Below are 21,252 nucleotides of genomic sequence, written 5' to 3' on the forward strand. Positions count from 1 at the left end.
TTGACTGACGTTGTGTAAAAGGTGACTTAAAACTTCACAATATTAAAGGAAATGCTTTGGCTGTACTTGGGTTTATAATCCAAAACCTGATTGATTGCTATGGCCAACAGCTCCTCTTTTCATAACTCGTCCCCAGAGTGCTGGTCTGGCTTCTTTGGGCTTCAGCTCCAATTTTACTCCAGTTCTTCTAAATTAGTCCCAGTGAGTTCCAAACTGACCTTATCTCTTTTTGGTCTTCTTTGGAATCTAAACCCCGACCTGTAATAAGTAACAGACTGGTATATTGTTAAGCTGATTTGTAATTGCTGGATCTACCATTTCTTAACAGAATTCCCTGCTGCCTCTATTTGGTAGGTCATTGCCTTTTGCAGCCTGTCTGAATAAAACACAAACCTCCGGCCAGACGCAAGACCTGCGCGCTCACAAAGACGGTGGCAGATCTCGCCATATAAATAGTTGCTGGCTCTCAGGAGGTTAGAGACAGAACGTTACGCTTTCCTGCTTACACCCTGTTCTCCTCCTCTCACCGCACTGCCTTATGCTTACCCCCGCAGCAGCCACAGTGTTCCCCACACCAGTGGCACGCCCGTAGTGGGAGGTAGCAGCACATGCAGGGGACCACGAGGGACAAGGCTACCAGGGCAACCCAGCGTATGCAAAAGTGGGGGTGCCCCGGGTCGCAGGAGCAGGGGTCCGAATACTCGCCTTCTGAGTCTGACATGCAGTGGTACAGTAAGCTCTCAGCACACCACATGCAGGAAAGCTGGTAGACACAACGCTCTATGGGGTCTGGAGCATCCTGGCACTGCCCTCTACCGTTCTCTTCACTGCTGAACACGTCCCTGCAATACACGCAGCGGGCAGTGGCTGCGTCCTCCTCCCCTGCCATGTGAGAGTGTTCTTTAGACTTAGGAGAAGGGGTGCCATGAATCCTACAGGAAGGAGAGGCTCTAGGGTCCTTCACAGGCCCTTCACTTTCTGCTGTCGTCGTGGCCACCACTGCTGGAAAATGCCTGTCCTTGGCTTTGCTCCCGCTGGCTTTTTGGAAGTGGACACGCAGGTCAGTCTTGGCCTGCTCAGGCCGCTGAAGAGCCGCACGCCTGTAGTCTTCATAACCCTTCGACACCCACAGGTCTTTGCAAGGGTTGATGCTCTCGAGCTCTTCTTCATCATGGAAAGACAGGCGCTGCAGAGGCTGTGACTGCAGAAGAGTGGAAATTTTACCATGTCAGTTATAAACCTTTAAATTCCCAAAAACACAAAGTTGTTTAACCTTAAAGTAGGGGTAGGTCGACCTCAGCACTCCAGCTGTGGTGAAACCACAAAAGTCGCATAATGCATTGCAAGACTCCGACAGCCTCAGACATGACCCCCAACGACAGAGACATGATGGGTAGTTTCACCACAGCTGTGTCTGTCTAAACCTATCTTAAAGATATACTGACACCTTGCCCATTCATGGTAAAATGACAATGTCTGTAAAAAGCCCACACTCAACCACTCCATACTCTACTCTCCAGTGCTTCCCCACCACTTGTTTTTCTGAGGCCAGAACTTCAAAATTCTTGGTGCTCCCAGGTAATTATGTCACCTCCTCCCATTATGCACTGTTTGGGCCAAGTTCCCAATCACTAGGCCCAAGCACTGTCATGTGACATCACCGTTCCCTCTGATCTCTGACACCAGCTGACACAGGGTATTTCGGCAGCAGCTGCAATGGAGTAAGATGCTGCATGGAAGTGCTGGAGAGGTATGTGAAGTGGTCGGGAATGTTTGTAACACTGAATGGGCAAGGTGTCTCTTTAATTCTGGGCCTGTTATGTGTATTATACTGCACCTAATACTCTCAATTCACCACCATGTTTGCATGTTTACACCGCCTTCTAGCAAACTTTACATAAAAACAATCATTCTCAGTCTGCATATATTGCAATATATGTTCAAGCTGCTCAGCTACATCAAAACAATCCTCTCTAGCCAGTCCTTACACTACCCGGGAAAATGGCAAAGCAAATATGTATATGTACGTAGCATAAGTCAGTAGACATAAAAACCCAATTTACAATAACAGGATAAGGCCACACACTACTTCATCTAAAATTAAAAAAACAAAGTTGGTTCTGCTTTAAAATGTGAGTTTCAATCCCGTTACAAGATGACATAGGTCTGCACTGGCATAACAATCTGGGCAGAGATATACCTGTGTTGTAGGACTAACTGATGGACCAGTAGTAAAACCGAACTCTTCAGAAACAGGCGATCTCGCATAGCAGCTGGAAGATGACTCGCTAGTGACGATGGTGATATGTTTTGGTAACATTTCCTTCCGGCTGTTAGAAGACGATTCACTGTCTGTATGAAGCTGGTAAAGTGGAAGATGAAGAAACAAAAGGTGAATGTATCATTTAGAGAACACAATGCTAGTAACATAGAGATACCTGTCAGGCTTTTGTTTTCCTTTGCTGTTCTGCTGGGGAGATTTCCCATCATTTCCTGTCATAAAGATACAACAGGAAGTGAGCTGAAACCTCCCTGAATCTGCTCTTAAGACAAATCTGACCAGAATAGGTTTCCCCACAAGAGGATTTCCCCTTAACTCCTCCGTTCCAGTGACGACCATGACATTTTGGACTTGCCATCACTTTCTGTCCCCTTAAAAATAGTTTCGAGGACAAATAGAAACAGTGAATCTGGGACAGCAATATAAGATGATGGGTTCTAAACCTTCCCCACTTTATACAAAATAAACAAAAATGTATTTATTTTGTTGCCTGTAAACTTTCTAAGTAACCTTCTTTTCTATTGCCCTTGATTGAGCACTAAAATTAAACTGGACCTATTATTAAAATTCCCACTTCACATGAATCAGTAGCACATATATCATTACCGTCAAATCTTATTATTACTTTTATTAAAAAGCACCTATTTCTTGCAATAAATAAAGATGCTGCTCCGTCGTGAGATCTACATCTTAGGCATTGATATTCTGCCTGATGGATCCTGCACAGGGCAGACTTTGGAAGCCATGTATAGAGAGAACTGCATCCAGAACTATGCAGATACTGTTGGGCAGCAGATCACTTCACTAGACGGTGCCATCATAGATCTGGAGCTGGGTATTGAAAGGTGTGTTCAGGCACTTGGCAGGGGCAGTGCCGAGTAAGTTAACCCCTTCTTTGCTCTCAGCCCTGCTGACTCTCCACAATATATATATAATTTAATCCGCACCATTTGCTTATATACTTACTGGAATGACATCCTCCAAAGCTTGCGCTTCTTCCCGAGAAGTGGAGGATGATGATGAGGATGTTGAATGTGACAGAGACCCTGTGGGGAGAGAAGAGGTTGGATATGAATAGACAGGCGAGCTAGGCCCTGTGTGGGGCCTGCGTGGACATCCACTGGTTGTTGTGTGGCTACCTCAGACAATACTCATATTCACATATCTGCTACCAGGTAAATCTATTAATTAATGATCCAGTACAGCTGGATGAACATTAGAAGCACTGTAGAACAAAGGTGCCCATACACCTTACGACCATCGCAAGACTTTTGTCTTGCGATGGTCGTATGCTTCTTGAAAGCGCGTACGATCTGCCCACCTTGGACGGGCAGATCGTACTTGCGATCATCGAAAGCCCGCCCCGCTGAGGGGCGAAGCTGTCCCCTGTGTCTATTTTAAGGGTACCGTTTCACATTTGATTGAATAGTATCTTATAGACACAACTTTCTCATATTTGTTTAATTGAATGGTTAATGTCAGCTATTTTGAATTTATTTTACTTCGACAGCATAGCTTCACCTATGAGGTGACCATTGTGAATACAATCAGGAGGCATGTCAACAACAAATTACGCCCCTAACATCCTGCCCAGCTTCTGGCAACCAGTGGCGTCACTGGTTGCCATCTGCTGCACAGGACACCGACCATAGCATCCCAAGTTGCTACTATCTGGGTGTAGAGATGTGTAAGGGCCATGCATCTCCCCGTTTGGCTGTTAGCAGCCTGGGATACTCTGGCCGGCGTCACGTCCACATACACATTTCCCCGCCCACTCTGGATGCTATGAACTGGGAGGGGAGATGTATATGGCCCTTAAACATCTCCTTGCCCATCTCTTAGCACCCAGGGACACTCTGGCTGGCATCCTGCCCAGTTCCTGCCAGCCAATGGCCATCGAACCTGGGTAAAACACCAGCAAGAGTGTCCCAGGTTGCTAAGTGCTGGGCAGGGAGATGTTTAAGGGCTGTACACATCTCCCCGCCTAGCTCTTAGCGTCCTGGGATGCTCTGGCTGGCGTCCCGTCTGCATACACATCTCCCGCCCACCCTGGTTGCTATGAACTGGGCAGGGAGCTGTATATGACCCTTAAACGTCTCCCTTCCCAGCTCTTAGCAACCTGGGACACTCTTACTGGCGTTTAACCCAGGTTGGGTGGTCACTGGTTGCCATGGGCTGAGAAGCCCGCCGGCCAGTGTCCCTGGTTCCTAACAGTCGGGCGGGGAGATGTGTATGGGAGAGGGGTGGGAAGAGAAAAAAGTATGTTGTCCACGTGGGTTGACGGACGTTTTCTGACGCATAGAGCGGTGTTTTCCCCTTCAAGTGGTACCCAGAGCCATACTCTGGATATGCCGCTGACTATAATCAAGCCATATGAACCTCAATACCTTGGCTTGTGTATAGAGCACAGGCATGGACGGACTGGGCCGGGGGGCAGGGTGGCAATTGCCCCCCAGAGCGGGAGGGAGGCCAAGTTGCTGCACCATGGGCCTCCAAGTTGTACTTGCCCCCTGGGCTAAAAGTTGCCAGTCAGCCTCTGAGCACAGGCATGGATATACTGGATAGTTTTATGTCACTAATAAGCAGGGCTGGATTTATACTATCTGCCCCCCTAGGCTAACTGTCTTGTGACACCCTTTCCTACTGCAGTGAACTCCCTAACTTTCATATCACATTAACCAGCTATATAAGGTACAAAGTGACAGAGAGGACTGGAGCTGTTAGTGACCGCAGGGTACAACAAGTAACTGTCGCACAAATTGTTAGCTACTTCTTGTTAAAGGGGACTCATAGATTATTGAAAACCCTCAGCACAGGGCATCATGCAGGAAAACGTTTACAGATTGCAGACAAGGGGATAATAAAATTCTTATTAATGTCTTATTTAGTTCTGATCTTGAGTATATATTACATCATTTATGAACTCTAACAATGGCCCCACAATCTTGCCATACCTCACTCACAGTGTAATGTCACACATATCCTCTGATTCTAGGCCAGATCTCCAAGCTCTTGTAATGGGAGGATTATCTCACAGAAAGAAAAGACAACAAAGCATTGGAGGGGGACAAAGCGACCATGGGTGGAAGATAAAAAAAACGTTGCACCATGACAAGCTTTTGAAAGTGACCCTAATACCGCCTCCATATAAACCTGGAAAGGTGCTGGCAAGAAATATCTATTGTCTCATGGTTAATTACACTTACAGAACACATACAATGGGAATTACATTCCTGTATCTCCTCTCTATTCAGATCTATTCTACTGGACAGCTATTATCTAAGCCCACAGGGAGATGGTGCTCTGGCCTGCAGCTTGCCACCTGCTGACATCATGTGGTGAATATGACATATTTATACACATTATATTATGTCTAAACTAGGGATGCACTGATTCCGGCCTCTGGACCAATCAGGAAGTCAGGCAACGCGCCATTACACGGTGCCCGGCTTCCTCATTGGTCAGAAAGCCGGCTCCATGCTTTCTCGTCACCTGGTGATGAGGGAGCATGGAGACAGCTTCCCTGCTAATCAGGAAGCTGGGTGGCGAGTCTTTACACACCGCCCAGCTTCCCGACGAATCAGGAAGCCAGGTGACAAGTCATTACCCGCCGCCCGGCTTCCTTTATGTGACTTCCGGTATCGGTATCGAAAAAAATATATTGGTACACGTACTCGATACTGAAAAAAAGGGTATCGGTGCAACCCTAGTCTAAACAGATGCTTTCGAAAAAATATTCTGCAGGTATATAAGTGCAGGCACCTGTACCTACTGCAACCCCCGGGTATTAGAGGCTGCTTCAGCTATGTGCAGTTGCCTGTGTTTTACACCTGCAGCAGTTTTTTTTAAATATATTTTTAGTATTGAGCATGCTAAGGAAAGAAAATATATCTGAATTGCATCCTCTTGGCAAGGCCATATCCTAAAAAAAAGGAAAAAAAATACTCTGACCCTTTTTCTGCCTCAGGAGATACCACAGGGCCCACAATAATATATCTTACAGGGCAGTGGACTTCATAACAAACCTTCTGCGAGTTCCTCCATGGCAGCTTGCACGCTCCTTTCAAATGTTACAGCATCAGCCGGACTCTGGAAGGTCAGCCCAAACTTGTTCTCCTCGACTTTCCAGTGGTGGAATATGGGGTTGGCTTTATTGTACACTAGGCCCTTCTTCAGGACACACTCGAAGACAGTCTGGAAAACAGGAAATTTGGACATAACTCATCTCTGCTCACTTTTTTACAGACAAAAAAAGTGACCATACCCTGATCATTTCTATAATATCAGTAAAAAAAAAAAAAGAAGTATATAAATCAAAGATACACAAGCGATATTTTCAAGTAATTAAAAAACAATCTAAAAACAATAATGTAATATATTGCAGCTAACCAATCCTTAGATGTTGAGGATGCATTCGGTTTTTTTTTCTCCAGGTCCTTTTCCTTAATTTGTACTTGCAAATACCACACATCCTACCTCTGGATGGCTACGTTCACTCCTCCACTGTATCTATGGAGGGAGCCATGGTTGTCACCTAGGCTGGGTTTCAAACATGTCTGCCTTTATTCATCTCCATTACATGAAGGGCAGACATCCCAACTCTCCCGGACGCTCCGGGAGTCTCCCGCTATTAGATAGCGGCTCCCGGCCGCCCGGGAGAGAAACACTTCCTCCCGGAAAGGTTTATCTGCTCGACCGAGCAGATAAACCTTTCCCTGCGATCTTTTTTTTTTCTTTTCTGACATCGGGAGCCGCGGCCCGTCGTCAGTCAGAAAAGAAAAAAAAGGCATACGAATGCATAGCTAGATTCCTATTGGCTATTGCACTTTGCAATAGCCAATAGCAAACTAGGTAATGCACCCGCCCACTGCCGCTGTCAATCAGCAGAGGGGACCTGAATTTTTCTATCAGGTCCTCTTCTGGTGATTGAAAGCAGCAGAGGGCGGGTGCAATAGCTAGTTTTCTATTGGCTATTGAAAAGTGCAATAGCCAATAGGAATCTAGCTATGCATTCTAATGCAGAATACAAAAAAAAAAATCAGAAAAAAAACCTGCAGATAGCAAAGAAGCTATTGCTTCCTGTGCTATCTGCCATCATTTCAGGGGGGTGCTCACTCCCAGCCCCCCCACTAACCCCCCCCTCCGCGGATGGGTGGGGGGAGAGGGCACCTCCCTTAAATGAGAGGGACACCTCCCTGAAATTGCTTCTTTCAGGTTGGGATCCCTGGAAGGGTAAAAGAATTAGTAATTTACACAAATGAAATAACATTAGTTTATGCTTCCAGGTCATCTCACAGGAAATTACACGGACCCCCTCCCTGTAAAAGAATAGTATGTCCAAAGAGTACCTGTAAATAAAAAAGTTAGAATATATACTTACCTAACCCCATCTGCTAATGTAAGGGTAGTATGTGAGAAACAAATGAAGAAGGATTTGGCTCAGTCAGCTAAGGCAAAGGAAGTTTTATTAGGCTTGTGCAAATGCCGCCCAAATTTTAAGACAGTCAGTTTCACTGTGACAGTTAGAATGGGTCCTTTGCAGTGAAAACCTAAGTTATTGGATATTTTTTTACATCCACACAAACATACCGGTTGGTTCATTGGCTTCCTCTTAAAAATTCACATTTGACCGCCTTCCACTTTAGGATCCTTCAAGGGACATGTACTGATATCAAATGCTATATAATGTGTTAATAAGTTACCAGCAGCTTCACAATCATTTGGTGAATATTTTTCCTCTTTGCCCTGTACTGCAGCAAGATAAGTAAATAAAAGCATAGTCCAAATGTTCTGTATTGTTGTATTTGCATTTAGTTATTATTCAAAAGTCTTTTGCTTCCTCCAACAAGCAATTAAGTTCTTAGCAAAATGTATGTAAATTGTCGGCGCTATAATAATAATAATAATAACGGAATGCTGTGGAAGTAGAATTTTACACATCTGAACGCTGAAGGACATCAATTCATGTAAATGCAAGCCCTTTATCGACCATTTTGTGATTTGACGCAGGATCTGCATAGGTGATCCGTAGATGATTAGTAAATTCATTGCAACCGTGTGCATGAGGTCTAAACAACAACCAACCCACGCTTCCTGTGTGGCTGAATGGGAGAAAAAAGCTGAATGAGTCAAATCCAGAGCTCCCTCTAGTGGTGAATCTCATGAATGACTCCAATAAAAATGTCGCCGTATGAGAATATAAAATGTCAACGTCACAGCAAAAATACATAGTTACATAGTTACATAGTATTTGAGGTTGAATAAAGACATTAGTCCATCAAGTCCAACCTATTAGGATCTCATTCTAGGAGTACCCGTACCCCTGTATATTACGGTCCCTTAAGAAATCGTCCAAAAGTTTCTTGAACAATTCCACATTATTTGCTGAAATCACCGCCTGTGGCAGTGAGTTCCAGACCCTAACTGATCTTACTGTGAAGAACCCCCTTCGCACCTTGTGCTGGAATTTTTTTTCCACCAATTTTAGGTTATGGCCTCTAGTTTTTGTAACGGAGTTAATTTTAAACAGACTTACATTTCTTTAAAACCTGTACTGCAAGAAATAAGGGCTTGCCATTGCAGTCCTCCTCCCTGTGAGAATGCGAGCTGCATGGCTGTTACTGGCTTCAGTCATTTTCTTGTAACTGCTGACCTGCAGCAAGCATTAGTTTTTCTGGGTCAGGGACCAGCATGGCAGCCAGACAACAAAAAGGAGAGGTCAGAAATGGCAGCCTCTCTTTATTTCTCCCAAGAGAGGTTTACGTTAGGGTGAGCACTGAAATAAAAGATGTGCTCACTAAAAGTACACAATGGGGAGAATTTATCACAACTGGAGCAGACACACTCTGAAGCCGTTGCCCATGGCAACCACTCAGCTTCTATCTTCAGTTAGTTCAGTTAAAGGAGAACTATGGGGTCAGTGTTTTTCCCCATAGTTCTCCTTAGGGTAACGGGAGGACACAAGATGACGGGATCCGCCAAGCTGCGTGAGTGACAGCTGGCTCTGCCTATCTAGAGGCAGAGCCAGCTGTACCCGCCCCCTCCCCCGTCCGTTCCGCCAGTCAGCGCTGGCAGATTGGAGCGGGGAGAGGGGAATCCAGCCCCTCCCCCTGTCACGGCAGAGAGCCGTGACAGAATCGAAAGGTGAGCGAACGCCGGTATGTGTTCGCTCACCTCCCGATCTACTGAGCCGACCTGTGACAGTCTCATTGTCACAGGTCGGCTAGAACTATGAGGTGAGTGGAAATCACTCATCTCATAGTTCTCCTTTAAGCTTTGAAAATGAAAGACAGAAGCTGATTGGTTGCCATGCACAGCGGCTCCAGAGTCTGTCTGCTCCAGTTTTGATAAATTCCCCTCATTATGTTTTCCCTTTAAAGCAGGGTGGGAAACTCTGGCCCCAGCTGTGCTTTAACCAACAATCCCAACATGGCTCTGCCTCTGGGAGTCATGCCTGTAATTGTCAGTCTTGCAATGCCTCATGGGACTTGTACTTCCACAATGACTAGAGGGCCAGAGTTGCCCACCCCTGCTTTCAAGTGATATTTTCATATTCAAGCCAAAAAGTTTTTAAGCTTTATCAAATGCTGTTGAAATTTCATTTACAATGGATGCAGCTCCTTGATTTTTAAAAGTTTTAGCTTCCTGCAGAATCAGCTGGTCCCCTAAGCACTGGCCCTGATATACTGTTTTAGGGTGACTCCTTTCCCTTGCAGGGTCCTATGGAGCCACCCTTCTGTGTGTGCTAGTATGCTGCGTGTGTCTCCACCAACACACAGGCACAGCAAGGCAAGTCAGTCTCCTGCTCCTCCCTTCTCTAAGCTAGTAGATGGACGACTGCTGGAGACTGCTCTGCCCCCTGTGTTCTTGTACTGGACAGGAAGTTTGGGGAAGCGAAGCTGAGAGAGTTGGAGCTGTTTGGAAACATGATGACTTTCAGTGTTTGGGCTAAAATATAAAGAAATACTCTGCTGAGCAATGTACAGTATATTTGTTTGATCTGGATTCATTGCTGGAAAAAAAAAGTTTGAAAGTTTAATACTACTTTGAAATAACTTTGATATCTGCTTGATAAGTGCTGATCCTCCCAAAAAAGGGAGCTCAGAACTTCTTGTGACCTCTGCAGTGGTATCTCAAGCAGCCTTTTTCGCCTTGCACAGGATACCTCTGTGGACTACGGAACAGTTCCTCCATTGTTATGGAAAAGGGGGAGTGTTCTGTAGTCCCAAGGGCCATGTTAGAGTAGCGGCAAAGTGTCAGTGTAAGGACTGCTGTGGAGAACACAGCAGGGCAGTGAAATGATGGAATATGTTGCACCTCATTGGCTGGATGAGTGAGGCATCACACTCTCACTGGCAGCTTGCATTGCCTTGCTCATCCAGCCATCGATGGAGAGACACATGCAAGCAGGAGAATGTTTTCACTGCACATGTTAGTGAAAGATCTTTTGGTGGCTGAATCTTCTGACTGCATCTCATATTTATGGTGAGCCATAGGAACAGAGACAAGATCTATTTACAAAGAACATTTCAGTATGAGGGGTGGTAGAGGTGATGAAATGAGAAGTGACAGCTTGGAACCCCCCCTTGTAAGAAGGCAATGGCTGGTGTGCAGAACATGGAGCTCAAACATAGAGATCGAGTAACTGGAGTATCAAGATTAAAGGAGAACTATGGTGTTTGGGCTTTTCCCCATAGTTCTCCTAAGGGTAACGGGAGGACACAAACTAGCGTTCTCCCAACACCTTACAGCTTGCGGTATACTGAGACGCCGCAGCCAGAACAGATCGCGACAATTCTGTCTGGATCCACCAAGCTGCGTGAGTGACAGCTGGATCTGCCTATCTAGAGGCAGAGCCAGCTGTACCCTCCCCCGTCCGTTCCGCCAATCAGCGCTGGAGGATCGGACAGGGGAGGGGGAAGTGACAGTCACGGCCCTCTGCACGGATAGATCGAGAAGTGAGCGAGCGTCGGTATGTGTTCGCTCACTTCCCGATCTACTGAGCCGACCTGTGACAGTTGTCACAGGTCGGCTCAGATTATGAGGCTGAGTGTAAATCACTCACCTCTTAATTCTGCTTTAACCTTTTAGCCTGTCTCTGGAGTGCGGCAGGAAACCGGAAGAAACCCTCGCAAGCACAGGGAGAACATACAAACTCCTTGCAGATGGTGACCTGACCGGGATACAAAACCAGCGACCCCCAGTGCTGCAAGGCAGAAGCGCTAACCACTACGCCACTGTGCCGCCCATTTCATTAAATTTGTATATATGCATGTACATGCGTTCATATGCATACATGCGTAGACTTACTGATTTAAGGGCTTATGCCCGTGTGCATAAGCCATTAGTCTTAGTCACCTCATATTTCTCCTTTAAAGCCTATTTCCAGATATAAAAAAAAAAACATCCCCTCTGGAATGGAGCTACCCCTGCACTGCAAGGGTTGACTGCTCATTTTCGTTTAGGGAGATTCTTTAAAGCATATATTGCACAAGATCCAAACATGTGCCTGATTCCAGCTCCTTCAGTCAAGTAAAATACCCCAAAGGGGTTCATTCTAGTGAGCATGAAGCGTGCTGAGATGCATTGTTACAATAAATTTTTTTTCTTTTTTTTTTTAACTTTATTTAAATGACACTTCATTCAAGGCTTTGATGTTCATTTATAAAAGTCAGACCAAGCTTATGCCATTTGCAATTCCTATATATAAAATTCTTGTACGGTACTTGTCAGCGCCATCTAGGTGCAGTAGTACCACGTGAACAGTATACGGCTGGCGGAACTTTTATAGATGAACCCCGAAGTGTGGCAGCACTGTACACGGCATTGTGACATCCTGCATTGTGATCACATGTATGTCTGCACCATCGTATCGCAATGCACAGCAATGCTGCATGTTGGATTAAGCAGGTCCTATATAAAGCACAGCTTCTTGCCTTTGTGTTGGTCAACGCAGCCCAATGAACGCACACTGAGGCTGAAGCTGGCCATGGCATTCCTGAATCTAACAACTCAAATATCATTTTAGGTGAAACAACACTTTAACACTTTAAACAGGATTTTGATAAATTCCCCTCATTGCATATAATGGGAATACGTACAGCCTGGTCTCGCATCCGTTCCCCTCGGATAAGGTAGTCTCGGTGAGAGGTGTCTGGTCGCCGAACCTTGCAGATCATTACATGGCTGAGACATCCTCCCATTGTCACCCAGCCCCCGCTAGAGTCGTCTCTGGTCATCGCCATTGCTCGAACTCTCACGATGTAACTACAACAGCAAAGAGAAAAGACAATGGTTTAAGTTTATTAGGGAGGCAGCTTAAGCCATCACAGTCCTGATACATGTTGTCCATTAGTAAGCCCTGCTGAAGGGGGTATTTGTGTGAGACCCTGAAACGTGTTGGCTATTTCTACACCAATGAAATACAGCTATTGGCAATAAAATATTTTGCTTTTTCAGCTTATGGTGTGCTGGTGATATTTTTCTATTGTTCATGTGTGGCGGTGCCATCCGCAGTCATTTCGAGCACCCATCTTCATCAAGTGGGAATCCCGATAAGGAGTGCGGTATGGTTCCTGTTTCTGGCTATTTCTACACTGTCCCCTCAACCCTATATTGGATAAAGATGCATCGGGGCTATTAAACAAAGAAGTATTGGGAGAATAAATATATATTCTTCCCAATACTTAGAGCCAGTGTGGGGCACTGCGGGTGTCACTTGCTGGCTTTATAGGTCGAGAGCTGAGTGATCACAAAACGCTGCTCGTTCAGAGAGCGGTAACTGCGGTGCAGAGAGCAGTGGTCTAGTGCTCATTGGAGGGACACACAAGAGAGGGGGCGGGAACAGCTGCCTCTGGATCTAGAGAGGCAGAGCCAGCTGTCAATCAGGCAGCGTGCTGGATCTCAACATTATTGTCTACATCTTTCCTGGCTGCAGGATAGCTCTGCACCATCAGTAAATAGTGGGCAGTAGCCCCCTGGATACTGAGTTTGGGTCACAGGAGTGCATTAGTAAATATACTCCTTTGACGCAAAAAAAAGGACTAAAGCCAAAAAAAGGTTTAGCTTCAGTTCTCTTTTAAAGAAAGGTAAAGGTGCGGATGTTTTCTTTTTTTAGTTTTTGATGGTTCATAGAATAGTTTAAACCACCCAAGTTTTTTTTATCCCCATTATCTGTGTGGCAAAAAAACAAGAAATAGAAGAGATTCTGCCCAAAGGGAGGGGAAATCTTCTCTTACCTGTCACCATATCAGGTGACCCTCTTGGCAGATTTCCCCTCTCTTCCTGTGACAACTGTATAATTCTGAATCTCCCATTATCGTCTGCCTCAGTAACAATAGTCAACAGGACAGATACAGAGAGCCCGAATCTGTGCAGTGGGAACACAGACAGAAATAATATCATGACAGAGGCTGTAAACCAAGGGTGGGCGGTTATTTTTCTCAAGGGGGCACATGAGAAACTGGCACTATTGCGGAGGGCCAACACATTACTGTGAAGGTATGTAGGCACACACCCAATTGCTTAGTTTATTTAAAAAATCTGCTTGGAGGCAACTAATGTGGGGGCACTCCGATGGATGCAACTTGTAATTAGTTGTCCCATCAGAGTACCCCCTTACATTGGTTGTTCCCATCAGAGTGCACTGTTACATTAGTTGTTCCCATCAGAGTGCCCCCTTAAATTGGTTTTTCCCATCAGAGTACCCCCTTACATTGGTTGTTCCCATCAGAGTACCCCCTTACATTGGTTGTTCCCATCAGAGTACCCCCTTACATTGGTTGTTCCCATCAGAGTACCCCCTTACATTGGTTGTTCCCATCAGAGTACCCCCTTACATTGGTTGTTCCCATCAGAGTACCCCCTTACACTGGTTGTTCCCATCAGAGTGCCCGGTTACATTGGTTGTCCCCATCAGAGTGCCCGGTTACATTGGTTGTTCCAATCAGAGTGCCCCCTTACATTGGTTGTTCCCATCAGAGTGCCCCCTTACATTGGTTGTTCCCATCAGAGTGCACCCTTACATTGGTTGTTCCCATCAGAGTGCACTGTTACATTGGTACTAGTAATTAGTTGTCCACATCAGTGTCCCCTTGAATTGATTGTCCCCATCAGAGTGCCTCCTTACATTGTTTTTCCCCTTTGGAGAGCCCCTTTATATTCCTGACCCCCACATACCCTATTTTATTATTTTATTAGTAGGCCAGAGGTTGGAGCCGGGCAGGTGGAGCAGACTGCCCCATCTTGTAATTCTGGGCGTGGGGAACACATTTGACGTCACAGGTCGCTAGGGCGGCCTGGCGGTCCTAGCAACCAATGACTGCAGAGGAGGTGGAGACCTGACGTCATCATTTGCTAGGACGCCAGCTGACTTAGCAACCAATGACTGCAGAGGAGGTAGACACCTGACCTCATTGGTTGCTAGGATGCCAGTGGTCCAGTGGCTGAGGAGGATGGGGCCTGCGCTGGGCTATGGCTTGCGGTGGATTCACCGGCCTGGGAAGCCACTGCATCCACTCTCAGCCAGTCATAACCGAGTGCAGGTCGGCGATCAGTCCTACAATGCCCAGGTCTGCTCCAAGCCTTCCTCACTATCCAAAACTAAAGAAAACTAAAAATAGATACACTTTAGCCACTTTGTGTCAGGAGCAACTTTTTAATTTTTGCACACACATGTTAAAATATTCATTTTTGGCTGGAAAACAGCTTCAAACCCCCAAACAATTATATATTTTCTGAAAGCAGAATCCCTGGCGAATACAAAAAAGCAAGTGGTAATTGTTTACGTTGCATGATATTTGTGCAAATGTTTATCAAATAAATATATGTAAGGAAAGAATGCACTAAAATAAATGTTAGTGCACACAAACACAATATAATACCCATTTTTTTTAAATAGACACCAAACATGTCAAGCTTTAAAATTGGGAGTGCTTCTGAAATGACAAAAAACCACAGTACTCAATATTGCCCGTAGACAAAGCTTTAAAAGCATTTATTGCTCATCAGTTTAGAGTTAACCGTGAGTAATGGTGCTAAAATGTTTGCTCTCATATACGTGGGCGCACCCGAATTGTGTTTATATTTGTATGTGCGTATGGGGTTGAAAACAAATTTTTGTGTCTTTTTTATTTTCTTTTTCTATATGTCAGTATAGCTTTTTTTTTTCTTTACACTTAACTTTATTGCTGTCACTTAGAGGGCCAACAAGCCCCCTATATGATAGCACAGAGGAAGTGACAGGTCCTCTTTATGGAAATATGAGGGGCCTATTAGAGCCCTAATGTCACCTATGGACCCCAAAGGAGCTGATGAAGCGCAGATTGAGCTTCACCACCTTCTTCTTCGACTACAGCAGCCGGAGAAGTGACAGCCTGAAACCAGAAGTGAGAAAGTCATTATTGCTTCCCGTTTCAGTGATCGGAGGAGAGTGGGCTGATTTCCCTCCAATCCTGCCACAGACACCGGCCGTATCGCTCCCAGTGAAGCGCTGTGAAGCTCCACATCCATCCGAACACTTGTAGCTTGAAGCCAACAGTCGGCTGCAACCAACGGTACCAGCAGCTGTGATCTAGTATAACCAGCACAGGACTGCGTCCTAGAATTATTGCTCTTGCTCCAGCGTGTGTGGCGATACTTAACATGTGTGGCGTACTCGTCATAAACGAATGCACCCGACGTGTGTTTGCGTTCATATGTGCGTGTAGGTGGAGAGCTTTAAAAAAAAGTTTGGCTTTTTTTTATTTATTTAACTTTCATTTTTGTTAGTTGACTCTATGTGCTATGTTATGGCACACTGGTGCCAGGTGACAGGTTCTCTTATGAGGGGTCTATTGGACCCCTAATGTCACCTTTGCACTCCAATGAAGCTAATTAAGCACAGATCGTGCTTGATCAGCTTCGTCTCCAACCCGGGGATGACAGCTTTGAAACAGGAAGTGATGAAAAGCACATCGCTTCCCAGTTCATTCACTGCAGGGACGATCGGTGAATGAATGTTCCCTGATTGTCCTCGGCTCTCCCTGCTCATTCCCCCCAGGGGCGTCCTGAGCACCCAGGAGGGGCAACGGTGCCTGGGGTACATGGCAGGGAGGGGCGGCATGTTGCAGGACCAACGGAAGTGATCAGGCGGCTGTACGTGCACCTGAGTCACTTCCTGTAGAAAACAGACAGTCAGCTTCACAAACGAGTTGCTATAGCAACTGGGAGACTGTTTACAGGGCTGTGCTGCCGCGTGGAAAGGGTTAAACCCACCTCACCATGACCTGTTTGGTTATACTTTCTCTTTGTCTTTTGAAGAAAATTGTAACCTGTATGAGTGATATGAGGGATTGCAGTCTTTTTTATTTAAAGGTTTTTTTTTTTACAGTTTTTAGTACGCAACAAACAAAAAAATTAACATACACCCACATTACACACACACAACATAAAAGAATACTATACAACACAATACAATACAAAGCCCTCTGAACTAAGTATAAGACACCCTGCTGACACAATATCACAAGGCAAATGTCCACCATTAACAGGAGAACTTATGAGGCCACCATGAAGACAAAACCATCGTGGAGAGAAACCCCATTCAACAGTTCTTAAAGGAGAACTATGGGGTTAGGGTTTTTCCCCATAGTTCTCCTAAGGGTAACGGGAGGAAACTAGCGTCCTCCCGTCACCCAAAGCTCAGTATACCGCAAGCTATCTAGAGGCAGAGCCAGCTGTACCCGCCCCCATTGTCACAGGTCGGCTCAGATTATGAGGCTGAGTGAAAATCACTCACCTCATAATTCTCCTTTAAGAGACAACCATGGAGAGAAAACCCATTCAACAGTCCTTAAGAGACAACCATGGAGGGAAAGCTCTTTCAACAGTCCCTAACGGGGGACCCTATAAGACAACCATGGAGAGAAAACCCATTCAACAATCCTTAAAAGACAACCCTTGAGAGAAAACTCATTCAACAGTCCTTAAGAGACAACCATGGAGGGAAAGCTCTTTCAACAGTCCCTAACGGGGGATCCTATAAGACAACCATGGAGAGAAAACTCATTCAACAGTCCTTAAGAGACACCCATGGAGAGAAAGCCCCTTCAACAGTCCCTAACGGGGGATCCTATAAGACAACCATGGAGAGAAAACTCATTCAACAGTCCTTAAGAGACACCCATGGAGAGAAAGCCCCTTCAACAGTCCCTAACAGGGGATCCTATAAGACAACCATGGAGAGAAAACCCATGCAACTGTCCTTAAGAGACAACCATGGAGAGAAAGCCCCTTCAACAGTCCCTAACAGGGGATCCTATAAGACAACCATGGAGAGAAAACCTATGCAACTGTCATTAAGAGACAACCCTTGAGAGAAAACCCATTCAACAGTCCTTAAGAGACACCCATGGAGAGAAAGCCCCTTCAACAGTCCCTAACGGGGGATCCTATAAGACAACCATGGAGAGAAAACCCATTCAACGGTCCTTAAGAGACAACCATGGAGAAAAAAAAAACCTTCAACAGTCCTTAACAGGGAACCTTATGAGACCACAATGGAGAGAAAAAACCCTTTAACAAAGAGCCCTTGACAGGGGACCTTATCAGACAGCAATGGAGAGAAAACCCCTTTCAGCATTCCTTAACAGGAACCTTTTGAGACCACCATGGAGAGAAACCCCTTTAACAGTCCTTGACAAGTGACCTTATGAGACCACCATGGAGAGAAAACCTCTTCAACAAAGGTTCCTTGAAAGGGAACACCCTGCTGACACAATATCATGGTACAGGGAAGAGTCCACCATGGGGAGAAAACCCCTTCAAGAGTCCCTAACAGGGGACCTTATAAGACCATCATTGGGAGAAAACCCATTCATCAGTCTTTAAAAGGGGACCTTATGAGACCACCATGAAGAGAAATCCCTTTCAACAAACAGTTCTTGACAGGAGACCTTATGAGGTCACTATGGGGAGAAAACCCCTTCGAGAGCCCCTAACAGGAGACCTTATGAGACCACCATGGACAGAAAACCCCTTCAAGAGTCCTTAACAGGGAACCTTCTAAGACCACCATGGGGAAAAAAACCTTTCAACAGTCCTTAAGATGTAACCTTACTAGACTGCCATAGGGAGAAACCCCCTTAAACAGTCCATAACACTAAGTTACGGGAGATAGTCATTGACAAGTCTGGTGACTTTATTGTTAAAGCTGAATTCCAGTCAGCCATAGAAAAATGTAAACTATGGGTCCTTAACAGGGGACCTTATGAGACCACTATGGACAGAAAACCCCTTCAACAAAGAGTCCTTTACCGGGGACCTTATCCCGTAGTTCAGCTTTAAGTTTTGGGAGATAGTCATTGACGGCTCTGGTGATTCTTTAAGCTGAACTCCAACCAGCCATAGAGAAATTAGAGGTATGGCCCCCTACACTCCCCCCACACAAACACTTCCCCTCAGCCCCAGATAGCAAGGATTAAATGCTTGTTTAGTCTAGGGGAGGAATACTAACATGTTTACCATAAGACTGGTTTCACAAAGCTGGCCCTCTTTGCTACCCCCTTCTCCAACTTCATCATGTACAATGCAGGACCAGCGGGGGAGGAGAAGGGCACAGGGTGTCAGGGTAGAGAGGAACGGTAAGTATTTCTCTACAACGGCACCTTTGGTACAATTGCCCTTTAATCAATTCCTCCCCTTCCCGAGTGTAGCCCACCAACCCAAATACTTTCCTACCCAATCAAGCAAATTTGGCTGTACGGCCCTGCCGGCTGCCACGTAGCCTTTCCAGCGTAAATGTCCATTCATTAGTGTGCATGGCAGCCGCCATTCCTATGGGTGAGCCGTACTGTGCTGGACTACTGGAGGCCTCCATGAGTATGGCTTATCCATAGGTATAAATGGGGCTGCACCACGCAGCAGAGGAAGACCCAGCAGGCTGTACGGTGCTGGACATGACCACACATCAAAGATTCCTGGATTGAGGAGGAAGGTCGGTATTTGAGCTGGTGGGCTGCAGTCAGGGGAGTGGAGGGGGATAAAAATAAAGGTGCCGCTGTCCTTTAAACCACTGCTTAGACCAGGAGTGGGCAACTCTGGCCTTCAAGCTGTTGTGGAACTCCAAGTCCCATGAGGCATTGCAAGACTTTGACAGCCCCAAACATAACTCTCAGAGGCAGAGGTATGGTAGGATTTGTAGTTAAAGCACAGCTGGAGGGCCAGAGTTGCCCACCTCTGCCTTGTCAATATATGTCATGAGAACTAAGGCAGCCTATTTATTTTGAACGGAATGCCAATGCACGGCACGGAGCCAGCACCTTCTACTTCACTATAGCACATCGCAACGCACAGATGGGTCACACTTGTGTATTGTGGTGCATTAAACGGGGGGGTCCTTTTGAGTACAGTTTAATACAATGGCACCAAAACGCATGCAGTTTGTGCATTAGCGCAATGCAAAGATGTGAATGGGGCCTTAATGTCACTCTAGAAGACTCAACTGTTGTGATCAGCTTATTTAAAGGGGCAGCAGCCCACTATATACTGAGCTTTGGGTCACGGGAGGAAGTTAGTATATGTCCTCCCGTGGCCCTAAAGAGAACTATGGGGAAAAACACTTACCCCATAGTTCTCTTTTAAAGCACAGCTGGAGGGCTGGAGTTGCCCACCCCTGGTCTAAAGGTTGGAGGGAACAGCAGCAGATAAATCAATAGATGATGTAAGAATCCAGCTTTCATTGTATATGGCACCGCAACGCACCTCCCGGCAGTGCGACGCACTGTACCACAAAAATGTGCACTGCATTGCCATGTGGTGAAAAAAGTAGCATGTGCATTCTTTTTTCAACGCAATGAAAGCTATTGCAGAACCATGCGTTGCATCCCGCCAGGAGGTGCGCTGGGGCGCCGTTCATAATAAATGGCAGCACTCCTAGCATGCGGTGCATTGCACTGTGTGATAGCATGTGCAAAAGACATGGATACCCTGCCTTAAGCGCAACGCTATGGTGTGAATAGGCCCTCAGCCGGTTAACTATATTTTTTTCAAGTCATGAAAACTGACTAAAATGACTACAAGGGAACGACTTTAGAAACACAGCATTAAATGTATTTTTTAAACGTAGCTTGCTTGGTAACAGTCTACTGTACAGTCTGTACAGCAGTCCTGAGAAAGAGGGGAAGGAGTGCAGGTGTGCTGCAGTGCAAGCAGCATGCTCATAGCAGGAGAGAGCAGAGTGACAGAGAGATGAGCTTACAGTATCACTGCTTCTCCTTTCACTGTGCAGTCACAGAATGGGGGGAAGACCCGTAAGTGAAAACTGCAGCAGAGGCCCCCTTCCATTCCAGGCAGGGTTGTACTGTAGGGCAACACTGTATAAGTCTCTGGACTGAATGGACAGAAAAACAAATCCTTTGACAGGTAAAATAGCTTTCCTAACCCCATGTTACGCCGGGGCATTCCATGAACGGGGGTCACGTTGGCGCATGCTCGCGCACGCTCATGCATGTTCGTGTGCTGCGTTTTGCCGCACGTCCCCATTGAGCTCAATGGGGCCTGAACGCGCAACAAACGCGCCAAGAAAGCTCATGTAGCAGATTTTGTGACGTGAATACCGATTCTTTTGCTTCTGCGTATGCGTCTTCCTGGACACATTTGGGGTGCCATTAGAAACCAATGGCAATGCAAGTGCGATGCGTGTTTTGCCGCGTTTCCATTAACGCGCGCTAAAGCGCGCAGTTTTGTGTGCGTTTGGCACACATTCAGGGAGCACGCAGGTGTGAATGCGGACTTACAGCTTCTTTCATCTTCATATTTAAAGCAGAACTCCAGGGAAAATGAGTCTTAACCCTGGCAGTGGGGCTATCTGTGCACTGCAAGGGTTAAGTGCTCGTTTTTTTGTCTAGGTTCAAAAATAAAGTTTATACTCACCTGATCCTTGGGGCGGCATGTTCTTAGACTGCCCCCTTCCATCTCGTCTCGTCCCCCCCCCC

The 21,252-nt window shown here is 46.0% G+C and overlaps 1 protein-coding gene across 1 annotated transcript in view; it reads right to left on the bottom strand.

The window, feature by feature from the left end:
* Positions 1 to 345: 345 nt before the first annotated feature.
* LOC108786658 (sprouty-related, EVH1 domain-containing protein 2-like) overlaps positions 346 to 21,252 on the bottom strand; it is a 36,353-nt gene continuing 15,446 nt past the window's right edge. The window contains exons 3-7 of the mRNA XM_018555993.1: positions 12,382 to 12,547; positions 6,307 to 6,475; positions 3,248 to 3,327; positions 2,201 to 2,362; positions 346 to 1,201 (exon numbers count right to left, since the gene is read on the bottom strand). Of these exons, the coding sequence (XP_018411495.1) occupies positions 524 to 1,201; positions 2,201 to 2,362; positions 3,248 to 3,327; positions 6,307 to 6,475; positions 12,382 to 12,547 (1,255 nt within the window). The 3' untranslated portion in view covers positions 346 to 523. The remainder of the gene's footprint in view (positions 1,202 to 2,200; positions 2,363 to 3,247; positions 3,328 to 6,306; positions 6,476 to 12,381; positions 12,548 to 21,252) is intronic.

The sequence above is a fragment of the Nanorana parkeri genome, unplaced genomic scaffold, assembly GCF_000935625.1.
Source record: "Nanorana parkeri isolate BGI_ZX_2015 unplaced genomic scaffold, ASM93562v1 scaffold221, whole genome shotgun sequence".
Lineage (NCBI taxonomy): Eukaryota > Metazoa > Chordata > Amphibia > Anura > Dicroglossidae > Nanorana > Nanorana parkeri.